The sequence below is a fragment of the Choristoneura fumiferana genome, chromosome 9 (genome assembly GCF_025370935.1).
Source record: "Choristoneura fumiferana chromosome 9, NRCan_CFum_1, whole genome shotgun sequence".
Taxonomy (NCBI): Eukaryota; Metazoa; Arthropoda; class Insecta; order Lepidoptera; family Tortricidae; genus Choristoneura; species Choristoneura fumiferana.
The window spans coordinates 5,771,182-5,786,527 of NC_133480.1; the positions used below are offsets into that span (position 1 = coordinate 5,771,182).

The 15,346-nt window shown below is 36.3% G+C and overlaps 2 protein-coding genes across 2 annotated transcripts; both read left to right on the forward strand.

The window, feature by feature from the left end:
- Nucleotides 1–645: 645 nt before the first annotated feature.
- On the forward strand, nucleotides 646–12,668 carry LOC141431480 (luciferin 4-monooxygenase-like). Its single transcript, XM_074092668.1, has 11 exons — nucleotides 646–874; nucleotides 2,496–2,702; nucleotides 3,854–4,046; nucleotides 4,385–4,522; nucleotides 5,146–5,296; nucleotides 5,691–5,825; nucleotides 5,949–6,080; nucleotides 6,340–6,420; nucleotides 7,816–7,962; nucleotides 10,741–10,906; nucleotides 12,285–12,668. The coding sequence occupies exons 3-11, from the start codon at nucleotides 3,958–3,960 to the stop codon at nucleotides 12,512–12,514; spliced, it is 1,269 nt and encodes a 422-aa protein (XP_073948769.1). The 5' UTR covers nucleotides 646–874; nucleotides 2,496–2,702; nucleotides 3,854–3,957; the 3' UTR covers nucleotides 12,515–12,668.
- A 1,226-nt stretch (nucleotides 12,669–13,894) lies between these two features.
- On the forward strand, nucleotides 13,895–15,255 carry LOC141431481 (uncharacterized). The gene is made up of 3 exons (XM_074092669.1): nucleotides 13,895–14,038; nucleotides 14,146–14,276; nucleotides 15,157–15,255. The coding sequence occupies exons 1-3, from the start codon at nucleotides 13,948–13,950 to the stop codon at nucleotides 15,253–15,255; spliced, it is 321 nt and encodes a 106-aa protein (XP_073948770.1). The 5' UTR covers nucleotides 13,895–13,947.
- The last annotated feature ends 91 nt before the right edge of the window (nucleotides 15,256–15,346 follow it).

Sequence of the window (15,346 nt, forward strand, 5' to 3'; positions counted from 1 at the left end):
CGTTGAAAATAAGTTTGCACGTCCTTCCTAAGTAATTTTATAAGATTCTGTTGGAAACTAAACTCAATCGAGGGTAGTGGTCCCCCCCCATTTAGGGGTTACATTTTTATTTTATAGCCTATAACCTGGCCGGGCATTTTTTCGACAGTTTGGTTAAGTTTGCAACTAAATCCGTTCAGCTGTTCTCACGTGATGCGCGGTCAAATAAACGACAAACAGATAAACAGACAAAAAATCTAAAAAACTGTTGGAGCGTGTTCTGTTATCGATCCTAAGTATCCTCAGCCAACTTTTTTTCGGATATCTTTCGTGTACACACTTTCGACCCTCTTCAGCTTTATTATAGGTATGTATAGATGATCGGTCATAAGTTTTTCTATTGACACGATAGCAAATATTTGTGCCAAGCAATATAAGATGTTGGAGAAAGAGACGGTGAAAGCGATTCCGACGGTAAGCGTTAAACAATATGGTCTCTATTTTGGTCCTTAACATTTATCAACAAAATCCCTCTGAACAATCGCTAATCTGGTAATTGATTAATGATAAACACATGACCTTATATCTGAGACCACCTACTATGCAAAGATTACCAAATAAAAGACCGAACGAATAGACTTGTTTGTTTAAATAGTAAGACATACTCGTAGATACCGGAAAGTAATTCTGCTCTTCAGTAAATTTCTTTTCTTTGAAATATTTTACTACAATCAATACAAAAACCTTAGAGTTAGTTATTTAATACTTACGTGAAAATAAAATGCAGATTAAACCGAATATTAAGACAAGTATGGAAGTGCACGATGAGTTTTATCATTTGGGAAACTTCTTTATGGATTACATGAACCAATCTTATGAAGATCATATTTGGCAGGTAAGTTTGCGGCAAAATTACGAGTGTTTGGAACTTCAATAGGTTACTGCAGTAATTTAAGAAAACCTAAGGAACTTCTGGTTTAGTTCGGCTACGATGCGTAGGTATATGCGGCTATGATTGGACGGGATTTTGAAATTATTTGGGGCTTTGCACGATTTTATTCAGTTATTAATCAATACAAAAACCTTAGAGTTAGTTATTTAATACTTACGTGAAAATAAAATGCAGATTAAACGAATATTAAGACAAGTATGGAAGTGCACGATGAGTTTTATCATTTGGGAAACTTCTTTATGGATTACATGAACCAATCTTATGAAGATCATATTTGCAGGTAGGTTTGCGGCAAAATTACGAGTGTTTGGAACTTCAATAGGTTACTGCAGTAATTTAAGAAATCCTAAGGAACTTCTGATTTTTCGGCTACGATGCGTAGGTATTGCGGCTATGATTGGACGGGATTTTGAAATTATTTGGGGCTTTGCACGATTTTATTCAGTTATGTTGTTTTGCAAAACATTTTGAAATTAAATAATTCTGAATATTTATTTCAGCAAATGGTTAGATTAAATTTCCTGATATGAATAGTTTTTCAGTTCAATGTTGCATTATCACATAGCTAAGTAGGAAAGATTTGTATTTTTGTATTCCTGGATGTTTGTTACGAATAAACTTAAAAACTACTGGATCGATTTCAAAAATTCTTTTACTATAAGAATAATCCTACATTATATCTGAGTATCATAGGGCTATATTTATTACTTACTAGAAAAAATACGGATCCGTACTAAATTATTTATTTGATCTTTTATTGAACTTTGAATTATTATTATTATTTTTTTTTATTCGACTGGATGGCAAACGAGCAAGTGGGTCTCCTGATGGTGAGAGATCACCATCGCCCATAAACATCTGCAACACCGTGGGTATTGCAGATGCGTTGCCAGAGGCCTAAGATGGGATACCTCAAGTGCCAGTAATTTCACCGGCTGTCTTACTCTCCACGCCGAAACACAACAGTGCAAGCACTGCTGCTTCACGGCAGGATTAGCGAGTAAGATGGTGGTAGCCATCCGGGCGGACCTTGCACAAGGTCCTACCACCTGCAAAATGAATGTACGTCGTACGTAAATATGTCAGAAAATACGTACCTAAATAAGTGATGTTCCAAAATTTACAAACCCTTATTCAAGCAGTTCCTGGTCTCCGATTCAGCTTAAATTTGGTACTCTTATGTATACTTGGTGACAATGCAAGATTATGGTACCATCAAGCTGATCTGATGATGGAGCCGGAAGGTGGGCACGGGATCTCAGTAACAAAACGATGTAGCCCCGTCGAGTTTGGGCTCATTTGATTTGTCTTTGCAAGCACTCTTACACAACAGGAAGGGGGTCAAATTTCAATTACTAGATTTGACCCAAACAAATAAACAAACAGGGCAAGCTAAATAAAACCATTTAAAATTCCTATATTTTTTTAGATTTGAATCAAGTGTTACTTGGCAAAGGTTTAATTCTTCATTTGATGTTGTACGGCAATAGAACTAAAATGGAGCGTGTAGTTGCATGGTAGCACGATCATTATCTAGGTTACAAAATAATTAATAATTTATTAGATCGACGCTGCAACTGGTGAGACAGAATCCAAGCTGTCAGTGAAGTCCCGCTCCATCCGCCTGGCGCGATGCCTCAGGAACGCCGGTCTGCAGCCAGGAGACGTGCTCATGGTGTCAGGGAGGAATCACCTAGATGTGCACATCCCTTTCTACGCAGGCTTCATGAATGGGCTTCCTTTGGCTGAGTCGATCCTTTGTATAAATATGGTAAGCTTCTCGTTTTGTGCCGCTCCTCGTCAATTTATAACTGCTCGGCTATTATTGCGTGTGCTGCCAGCAACCATTTCGTCACTACTTTGAAAAATCTCGTATCTAAAATCAATATATCAACAAAATTGAACCTTGACTCAATGTTCATAAGGTCCACTCAGAAAAATTATCTACTTTGAGATACGATTTTTTTTAAAGTAGTGACGTTTTGTGTAAGCGTTTTGGCCGGGCAATTATTCGTTTCAATCTCATCGTGCGTCTCATTTATCTGGACACTTTTCCGTAAAAATGGCTGAATATTCTGATACAGGTTTTTAGTTATCTGCTAAAAATAGAGGAACTCCTAGGAACTCTAACAAATAATCGAAAACGACGTCAAAATCTACAGCCAATCCGTAAAAATTGTAACCGGAAAAATGAGGCGGTTGAAACGCTCGAACAATCGGCCGTCATGCAATGAACGGAGAAAACGCTCGCTTTATGTCTGGCCGTGCGTTTGAGTCAGTGGCCGGATCAAAATTACTGAAAAGATCCTTAGAGATCGGTTACACGATAATAATGATGTCCTCCACGATGTACTTATTCATCGATGGTGAACCCTTTCACATATACTTTCACATATACTTTCATCAATAATTCAATCCATCATTCTGGGTAGAAAGACGACAGAATCACCGCGTGTGCTACTCGATCTTTGACGGACTAGTGAAAATGAAACGTTTTCAATAATACTCGTCAATCCATTGTGAATTATATAAAACCAGAATGATGGGCTGAACTAACGCCAAAATTGTAGATAATGGTTATAAAATAGTTGTAAGTGTGGAAATAAATAAATAATAAAAATTTGCTTACAACACCTTCCAATTCAACTCCCGGATATTATAATTTATATTATCAGTTTTTTAACATTCGCTGTTAGTAATTTCATGCATGAATTATATTTGTTACTGGATGTATCTAGACTGAATACCTTTAAAGAGCTCCCGATAAAATAAAATCAAGATACACTAGACGATAAATAAAGATAATCGCGATCTACATACCGTTAATTCTTGACGCCAACGAAGCTGAGTGTTAAAACACAAAAATTTATGAAGATAATAATATACTCGTACAACTGAAATAAGACTTTGTATCTCCTGCAGAGGAAATTAGGTTCCTGTTTAATACCACCAAACCAAAGATAACATTTTGCGAAGTGGAGAACTATGCTGATTTCAATAGAGCCGCAAAGGACCTCGATTTGACCATGAAGATAGTCACATTCGGTGACGGCGACCACTCTTTTGCTAAGTTTATGAAAAAATACGATGACTGCACACCGGATAACCAATTCAGGTAAGATAAATAACAAATAGAAATTGAAGATATTTAATCTTCGCGTTTCGTTAAAGATAGCTCTAGGTGTTAGACCTCTGCAAGTCCGTTGTCTTTTGTAAAAAGTATGAAAATTGAAAGCAGGTGTACTGTATCTGACGTTGATGAAAAATTTAAAGAGATGTTTATATAGGTACAAGGAACTTTTGACGATACAACTGTAATCAACCATCAGCAATAAATCTTGTAATAAAATAATATTAATATCATGGGATACTTGACACCAATTGACCTAGTCCCAAACTAAGCAAAGCTTCTACTATGGATACTAGTACATAATAATTATAAACTTGTTACAGAGTTGCAACATTTGACACAAACAAAATATATGCCTGGTTGATAAGCACTAGTGGAACTACTGGTCTACCCAAAGTAGCTGCTTTTAAACATCGAGATATCATCAAAGTTCTTCACCTATACTCGCTTTTAAAGGAGAAGTAAGTTTCATGCTACAGTTCACTTCAACACAAAATAGCAGTAGAAAGATTGAATAGTAAAAAAAATACACCGTAGAATACTGTGTCATCTGTTTTTACCTAAAATGTGACTGAGAACTACTGAGAAGTGAGTTGCCGTTTCTCAATCCATCGCATAGTTTGCATTCGGGAATCTAAAAGATGCGGTATTCATTTAGATTTGCCTCTTGCCGACAAAAATGCCAATGCTTCTACGGAAACATAATATGTTATGCATAACAACAATAACAGTTCCTTTAAGAAAATGTCAGTTTATGGTTTAAAATAATAACTTATGAGTTGCGCGATTGTTCATTGATTGTGCAAAAAATCCCGAAAAACATTTACTAGTGTTTAGGTAAACTTTCCCTATTACCTGCAGAAATGTTCTCTGTTCATGTTATGATTTCAATATTTATTACGATTTTTTTATGTTGCTGTCAAATATTTCCCTACAATTAGTCCTTACTGAATTCCTTTATTCTGTTATGGATAATCTCACAACTCATAAGAAATCATAATCATTAACAGACGTTTTCTTAGGCGCTGTTCATTATTGTAACAAACTGAGAGGTAGATGTTATAAGTATTATCATAATTTTCAGAGTGATCAAACCTGCGCTGACTTTGTCAAGTGTGCAGTGGATATCATCGTACCTGGCCTCACTCAGCATGATCACAGCAAACCACATCAAGGTGCAGACTTCCTCGCCGGTCACCATTGATCACGCTATCGATATCATCAACAAATACAAGGTAGGTTTTATATAACTCAGAAACACTTCTTGTTTCAAATTTACATTATTTTGTTACTATAGTTTCTAACATATTTTTTGTTGTATTTTCCTTATATTGTTATCTCTTCGCTTTCGTCTATCTTAGAATTTTATCACTCATTATATTCCAAATGATGTAATATTTATACGCAATCTGAAAATTTTCATCAATCATTCTCGCAGATCAATATCATCGTTTAATCACACATGATTCTCTATGATAGCAAAAATACCTTATGCTTAACTACATATTGGTCGAAAACGTTGCGGGTATCACAATCGTCACTATCACCACCACCACCATCATCATCATCACCATCATCATCATCATCATCAACATGTGCATCTTGTTTACAAAATGAATGGTTTTCCAGCCCGTCGTCAGCACTGGAAGCCCTGCTCTGTTCGCTGGCATTATAAAGCATCCAAAACATTGCGATTTGACATGTTTCAATAAGGTCGTTATGTACGGATTCGCTACGAATGAGATGACCCTAAACCTAGTCAAAGTAAGTTACATATTTTTTTTGTTTTGAGTACCATAAACAGTTTTATTATTAATTATTATTTACTATTAATTTATAATGTAGCCTGTCATATACAACCTCATTTCCACGTCTTTTTGGTTTTAGTCCCGAATGCAAAAAGATGCGGTCGTGTGGAACTTATTCGGGCAGACGGAATGTATTGGGCCCATATTTCTACCGGCTCCGAATGGACCCTTCGGAAACATTGGAACGAGTGTGGAGTTGATCAAAACACAGGTGGATAATTATATATCAGGTTAATTATTAACCCCCGACTCAAAAAGAGGGGTGTTATAAGTTTGACGCCAATTTGTCTGTCTGTGGCATCGTAGCTCTCAAATAATTTCAATGCGGCTTTTTTTTGTGAAAGCGAGTTTCTTCGCGGTGATTCTTAGTTATATGCGTAATTGGTTCAGCGGATATTGAGATATTAATATTATGATATTAGTATGATATTAAGACAAAGATTGTAAATTACCACCATTTTCTTTAACAGTTGGTCGATCCAAAAACAGGAGAGGTCATCACGAAACCAAATCAGATAGGAGAACTGTGGACCAAAGGACCGCGGTTGGTGGTAAGTTAAAACGATAGGTATATGTTTTCTCGTCTTCTCTTTCTTTGTCTTTGTATTTATCTATGTATTTCTGACAGTGATTTGCTCTGTGTTTTATTCTGTATAATTTCCCTCTTTATTTTCTCTCTCTCTCTACTCTTTTTCTATCCATCTCCTAAAAGGGAACTATAAATTAAATCATTATCACTTTGCTCACCCGTGACCTTACGATAGTTTACGATTATGAAAAAATATCTGACTTTATGCAGCTCTTCCACCTCCACACTGTAAGAACACGCAGTAATCTAATCATACAAACCTAACTATCGCTACCGCCACTCTTTACTTAAACGTTCAACCTTATTAGAACAACAACGAAACGCATTTTTAACCGACTTCAAAAAAGGAGGAGGTTATCAATTCGGTTGTGTTTTTTTGTTACCTCAGAACTCGAAGAAATTTATGAAGCGATTTGAATTTTTTTTGCGTTCGTCTAGGAATGTCTTCAATTAGGTTCCATAAGCACCATATCAGGATCTGATGATTTGATCTTAAGAAAATCGAGGGAACTCTTCAAATGTTGTAGGGACACCTATAGTAAATTCGATATATTTAGTAGTAACTGCATTTGCTCTTGAAAATCGTCATTTAATTTGGTGAAGTGAAACTGATGATGAAGACCACAGTTGGCCATCGGAGTTACTACTCAATTACAAATATTTCACGGGTTGAATTTTAATTACTTTGACACAGTTGCTAACCAACTTATGCTCCTCTTAATGCATATGGTAAAACGGGTAGTAAAGCACCAGAACTCCTCAATAATGAACGCCTCAGCATCGGAAAAAGCAATCTTTAGTAAAAGGTGACAAGCAGTTGATACCAAACTATTGTATCTTAGATTATTTACACTAAAAAGCGTGAAAAAAAACCTACCAGTCTCAAGTCGGTCGGTGCCTCAGCACGAGCCAGCAGGAGTGATTGAAGCCCAATTTATAGTACGTAGGTGAGGTAGATGACTATAGGTCCATTCCTGCTGGCTCGTGCGGAGGCACCGACCGACTTCAGACTGGTAGAAAATTATTTTCATGGTTTTTTTTAGGTTGGTTCAATTCTTTTTTATTAAATTTTTGCATAGGCGTAGCTATCGTAAGTTCGCGGGTGAGCGAAATAATTGTTTATTGTTCATTGATATAAAACCTCCGCAAAGTAACGCCTTATTCGATAAATATCATAAAAGGTAGTCGACTGAATAGTCTAAGAGGTGACAGGATTTTTCAGAAAGATCATGGATACGGTTAGATTTATTTTTATGGGTTGTAGGTAGATATAGGTAAATTTTAAAAATTAAAAAGCGCCTATTTTGATCTCTCAGCTACAATTTGGAGATACTTTACTCATTTTGTATACTTTCAGGAATATTATAACAATCCTGAGGCGACTGCTAAGGCGTTCTCAGCCGACGGCTGGTACAAGACTGGAGACCTTTTGTACATGGATGAAAATGGGTACCATTACTTTGTGGAACGGATGTCCAGCGCTTTCAGATACAAAAATTATTATGTAAGTTATGACATCTTTGTATAATATGATATATCTGTGACGTCTGTATTTTATTGAATATACTGAGCGGCAAAAAATCTGGCCCTCAAATGTATGCACTAATAGCTAATTTTGTATGGAGAGTGGACCAAATTTTGTGCTGCTGAGTATAGTACCTACGTGTGGATTTTATCTTCTCGTTCGTAAGTTATGCAATTCACTAATTCGGACATAACTTTGCAGTGCTTTGCATTTTTCATATCGAAAATACAAACTGAGACATGGATGCACAGAAAAACCAGAAAAAGAGACCAGCGCTGGGAATCGAACCCAGGTCCTCAGCAATCCGTGCTGCGTGCTATAACCCCTACACCACCGCTGGACAGGAATTTAGACACGAATTTTCCTATGCATACATATCTCAGGTTGCTTATTTCTACTACGCTACTTATGCAGCAGCACTAGCGACATCTATGTTTTCGCTCTCATCGAGAGACGTCACATTCTATCGGAACCAACCGCTCACCCAGACAAGAGATGTCGCTACTAAGCAATCAAATTATGATTGGTATTTGGAGTCTTTTTGTATTTTTTATTTCAACTCCAAATTTGTTACTTTTACGGGTATCCCGTGAAACCATATCGAAAATACAAACTGAGACATGGATGCACAGAAAAACCAGAAAAAGAGACCAGCGCTGGGAATCGAACCCTCGATTGCTGACGGATTGCTGAGGACCTGGGTTCGATTCCCAGCGCTGGTCTCTTTTTCTGGTTTTTCTGTGCATCCATGTCTCAGTTTGTATTTTCGATATGGTTTCACGGGATACCCGTAAAAGTAACAAATTTGGAGTTGAAATAAAAAATACAAAAAGACTCCAAATAACCAATCATAATTGCATTTTTCATTTGTTTCCTAAATATATTCAACGAATAGTTCAATAAGAGTAGCGGTCATATTTTCCACCTTCATTTAGTTTTATTGCATGATTAACGGCAAAATCCTTTATATAGGTATTTTGTATTTATTTTCTCTCTTTTGAGTATTTCTGTTTTTTCTCTTTACCGCGCGTAATTTTCATTGTCTGATTATCCTCTTTATAACAAAATGTTTTCTCCTAACTAGATTAGCTGGAAGAGATCCCTTTTTAGGGATAAGCTTGCCTTTGTTCTCCTCTCTGTGTATTTGTATTTTTATGTGCAATAAAGAGTTTTCATACATACATACATAGTTAAGTCTAGTGAAACGTTGGCTTAACAAAAATCGTAGGCTCTTATATTATAATTACCTAAAAGGTAGGTACTACATCCGGGACTTAAGCCGACAAAATATTCTTAAAAGTATCTCGACATTTCAACCACATTGCAGCTGCCCTGGTCGCGAGTAGGCAGAAGTACATAATAGGATTTTGTTGAATCACACGAGTTTTCCAAAATGCTACTCGCTGGTTTTCATTCCGGCACTTTATCACTCCGATACGCAACATTGTTTACAATATTCAACACAGGCGCTTGGTTGACTTGCACTGAGATTTAAATAGGAAAAGTTAATTCAATCTGCTTACTACTACTTAGGAAATATAAGTCTTCGCCTATGTGTCTGTCAGTCAGTGTGTAGTATAATAAGCCAATGGGGTTCAGGCGCAAAGGAATTCGTAAAAGAGACTTCTTCGTGCCTAGTAAAAACTACTGGCTACCAGAAGGCAGACAGCTATTTCGACTAATATTTTATTGAGCCTGGCCATTGCATGGCATTGTTTTATTGAGCCTGGCCATTGCATGGCATTGTATTTTATTGAGCCTGGCCATTGCATGGCATTGTGTTTTATTGAGCCTGGCCATTGCATGGCATTGTATTTTATTGAGCCTGGCCATTGCATGGCATTGTGTTTTATTGAGCCTGGCCATTGCATGGCATTGTATTTTTTTTATTGAAATAAACCGCTTTTAATTTTTTTTTCAACGCGGAAATGGCAGTGTCTCCTGGGATTATGAAACAAATTTTTATTTGGGAATGTTAATTTAGTTGTTTTTCGTTTACATTACTGACTTTTTTTTGTTTAGTATATTTTTTTTTTTGTTTAGTATATTTGCCTGGAAGAGATCGCCTTAAGCGATAAGGCCGCCTATTGCTCACCTTGTATTTTTTTTTCTCCGTGCAGAATACGTTTATCGCTATTCCGCGGGAACTATGCAATTTTCTGAGGTTAGCTGGAAGAGATCCCTTTTTAAGGATAAGCTCGCCTTTGTTCTCCTCTCTGTGTATTTGTATTTTTATTTTTATGTGCAATAAAGAGTTTACATACATACATACATTTTCCGGGATAAAAACTATTCTATGTCCTTCCCCGGGACTCAAACTATCTGTGTACCGAATTTCATCTAAATCGATTTAGTTGTTTAGGTAGACGTGATTGAGTAACAAATATCCAAACATCTTCACAAACTTTCACATTTAATTTTATAATTATTAGTAGGTAATGATAATGATAAATTTATTTGCCAACAAATATATAGGATTATCGAAAATACAAACTGAAATATAGATGCATAGACAAAACAGAAAAATAAGACCAGCGCTGGGAATCGAACCCAGGTCCTCGGCATTCCGTGCCACGTGTTATACCGCTACACAACCCCCCCCCCCAGCATCTATATTTCAGTTTGTATTTTCGATATGGGTTTTACGGGATGACCGTAAAAGTAACAAAAATTTGGAATTGAAATAAATACTTAATACAAAAAACCAATCTTAACAAATAGGATTAGTATGATATAGTTTTCACTTATTATTTTCAGGTAATGCCTATGGAAATAGAGCTGGTAATCAGAGACCATCCTGGCGTGCTTGACGTTTGTGTCCTTGGTGTCCCGCACCCAGATGACGGCAAACGTGCCATCGCATGTGTTATGAGGACTCCTGGCTCCAGGGTTACTGAACAGGAGATAAAGGACCTCGTTGCTGGTTTGTACTATGACCTACAACCTTTATACGGGCAAACAGAATGTTGATGTATTTCGTGACTCACCGTTTTTTTAACCCCCGTCGCAAAAAGAGAGGTGTTACAAAGTTTGACCGCTATGTGTTTCTGTCTGTAGCACCGTAGCTCTTAAACGAGTGAAGCGATTAGAATGCGGTTTTTTTTATTTGAAATCAGGTTTTATAGCAATGGTTCTTAGACATGTTTCATCAAAATCGGTTCAGCCGTTTTTGAGATATTGAACTTTGAAGTGATAAAGTCGGAGGTTTTCCAAATTATTCGATTTTCCTGATGATTCAAATGAGAAAGAAAATGAAAACTGATCTTTTGTTTCTATAACTATATTAGCAAACAAAATAGTTTAAGTGTAGGCAGGATCACGAGCGTTAATTTGGGGCCCATTTACAAATGCTTTGAACTGTCATACAAAATGACATATCTTAAGTGGGTACCAAATTAACGCCGTGACTGTACGAACCAACTGAATCGTGACCTGATTCGTGGAACCTTTTCGTAGAAAAAGTCATTATGACATGGCATTGCTTGAGAAGAAAATTCATTATTGCACTTGCCTACTGTGAGAATATTCTACGGTGGGTCAGGAATCAAAAGGTTCGACTGTACTCTATGTATTTGCTCCTCTAATTTGCTAATTATTATACTTACACCATTTTGTGTGTCCCCGCATAAACGAAACGGTAAATAAATAAATCGATATACAATAAATATAATTATGTCATATGGACTCAACTACGGTACGGCACGGTAGTACTATTAGTTTTTCTGTGCTATCACAAGCAAGTGGCGTGGTGCCATAACAATCAACAATATTATATTCTTGATGTCAGTGATGACTCTGATGACAAGCATAAGTAGTTAAAGTGTACACAAACTGCGAGATATTGCATACTCTCCGAGTGACCTAACAAAAATGTTCACTACACGCAACTGTTTCAAACACCACGGAAAATGTTAGCGCATTTCGAATTCTACAAGTTTATTCTCTTAACAAAAATCACTATTTTTAAATACTACTTTAGTTGATTTAATTTGCACTACTTATTTTGATGATTAATATAACTAAAAATATTAAACAGTAATTTGAAAAAGCAACTCTAATAAAAAATGGAACAGTTTATTTTAGCCTTGAAAATAGGCGCAACACCGAAATAATGTTCCATTAACTGCAAAATCAGATTTTTTACAAATAAATAGTTAGCCGTTTGAGTTAGGTAGGTAGCAAAAAATGACCACATGGCTCGTCTTCATGATAATGTTTTTGGGGTGTGGTAAGGATTCTGGGTTCAGTCAGGCTTTTTTATGCGCTTATTATATTCAATTTTCAATTTTCTTTCCTTCCAGAAAAACTCTCAATCTATAAACACCTCCACGGAGGAGTTTTATTCGTGAACGACTTTCCAAGAACAGTGACTGGAAAAATAGCGACAGCCAAACTCGAAGAACTGATACTCACACAAAAAATCGAAGAGCATGATTTTCCCAACACGGGAAATGTAAAGAAACTGATAAATACCTTCCAGCAGCTTAGCAATCACGATGTTTCAACAAATATTTCTAAAGGGAGACATTGATATTATGATTAACTTTTTCCACTAGAGCAGCGTGGACACGAACTTTTTATGTTGATGATTTTTTTGAAGATGACAAACTTTGTGATGGCAAAACCTCTGGCTTTGTAGGTTTCAGGCAATGTTTTTTGGAGAAGTCATTCATTGAGTAAAGAATGCGGCGCAAAAGTAAAAAAATGCATTTAGTAAGGTGATTTTGTCAAAAATTATTTGTTTTTGCTGAGTATGTTTTTGTTTTTAAGTCTGTAAACTAATATAGGTACAATTCGTTTTCTATATAAAACTGAATTGATACTTTTCTCTGTAAAGAATAAAATAAAAGTAGAAAAAAAAGTTAGAACAAACGAGTGAATTTAATTGTGTTATGGAGATGTTATTATTTTAAGATTGTAAATAATGGAAAATAAATTAACTGATATAATTATTTTTACTATGAAAACGTTTCCTGTGAAGTGTAGGATAACCTAGACTCTGGCCAGCGAAAGCTGTCCACGCATTTTTTACGAAACTTTAATCTAGTATCATTTTTGAGACTGTTAAAATTGACATATTGTCATTTTAAACCGGCTAAGATAATTTTGATATTTCTGCTTTAAGAAATAAATAAATTATTTTTTGGTCATCGTTCATCCACCATTACGTCTCATATTTCGTTTTATAGAATTTTTTTACGGCAGAACCTACTAGACACTGGCAAAATTTTCCGCCACATTTTTCTAAAAAACCAACCAACCAAATTATTTTTTGTTCAATTCAACCTTCTACCATCCTCAAAATGGAAAACGTTATAACATTATGTTAGAATTTAAATGTAATATTTAAATTAATGCCAATCTGGTCAAATTGATGCGTCTGGACTGTACGTAAATGGGCGCTGACAAAGGTCATAAAATTTATCGTTGGAAGAGGAAGACCTAGACGAACGTACCACGATCAAATCGGGAACGTTCTGAAGAAAGGTCGGGTCAAGACTACTCTAAACCGACGTGCATGCATGAAAAGATTAATGAATGTAGAGGAAGCGAGAGTTGTATGCGTATGCCAGAATCGTAGCAACTGGAAGGATAAATTTAGTCTCTGCCTACCCCGTTGGGAAAGAGGCGTGATTTTATGTATGTATGTATGTACATACATCATTACTATTTCCATTACTTCTGATGTGTATTCGAAAAAGGTTATCTGGTTCAGCAGATTAAAATAATATAACTGCATTTATTTGGAGATGCAGGCCATCGTCTCGTGTAAATTTGACTCATATTTCCTCTCGAAGGATTGATTGAGTGAGTCGGTCTTTTATCTGATTAAAAACGGATTAGAAATCATAATAGAAGTCGCCGTTGCCGGATACGTCGGGGCCGGTAATAATGTTGATAATAATGATAATGATGATAATGAGCCTGTGAGTGCTGACAACAATCTGTTGCAGATTTACCAGTATGACGATGGACTTGGTACTGGTAGACCGGGGAAGCATGAAAAACGGACTAAATGCAAAATTAAAGGACTTAGCCTATCTACCGATATTAAGTATTTATGAGAACTAACTAGGATCACTGTGAACCGAAAACTGACGAATTGAGAACCACCCGTTTTCTCGAAGATGGTTAAATACTGACATATACACCAATTTTCAGAAGAGAGTGCGTCCAGACACGATGGTGGTACAAGCGTATGGACAAACCGAGATTTCTGCGTCTGTTTTGGCTCAGACACCTGGCTCTCCATTGACGTTTTAAGGAAAAAGACGCCGCAATATCAAGTAAATGTAAGCATTTGCATTTAATCTAGGTAGGCTAGCTATTCGTTATTTGAATAAAAGAATTCATTTTGTCTTGAAAACAAAGCAAACTGATGTCAGTCTATGTAAATTCGCCTAGATTTTTAATAAAAGAAGTACCTAAGTATAATAGAAGGATAGACTGCGTTATACACCCACACCAACCTCCACCATCAACAGGGTGGGCAGCATGAGGGTACACTGCCACTCCAGAGTAACTACTTATATGTATATACTTATTCTTGGTAGGTACCTATTTGTCAAGTCTGGGATCCATATCGAAAATACAAACTGAAACACAGATGCACAGAAACACCAGAAAAAGAAACCAGCGCTGGGAATCGAAATTTGTGTCTGTACTCCTGTCCAGTGGTGGTGTAGCGGTATAGCACGCAGCACGGAATGCTGAGGACCTGGGTTCGATTCCCACCTCTGGTCTCTTTTTCTCTTTTTCTGGTTTATCTGTGCATCTGTGTTTCAGTTTGTATTTTCGATATGGATTTTACGGGATGACCGTAAAAGGGAAGATAGTATAGTATCGGACAGTGTATACTGTAATGTCGATATTCTCTATTTCATGTCATTGGGTTTACCATTTTTTAGTTTTTTTTACAAAAAGACTCCAAAAACCAATCTTAAGTCTGGGATCCTTTTCTGTGTATTTTATTCTTTATGTATTTAAGCTCTTTTTGCTATATTTCTAGTTTAATTTGGTACATTATTTTGTTTATTAAAAGGACCATTTGACCCTTCTGTTCATGGGGTATTTTTGTAATGCCCTATAGAGACAAAAAGCATAAGAAGATACCGATGAAAAATAAGAAGATTATTAGTTAGTATGATTTATCTCTCTCTTTATCTTCCCTAGTTAGTGCATCCAGAAAACTGGAAAGAAATCAATGAGCCGAAAGTGACAGGGGAGTTGGTACTCAGAGGACCGATGATGGCAGTACGTATATTCTATTGACTTATCATTATTATTTAGTGTATTTCACTGCTGAGAGAAGGTCTTTCCCATTTTCTTAATTCGCTCCGTGTTAAAGCGGGGTTTTATAGAG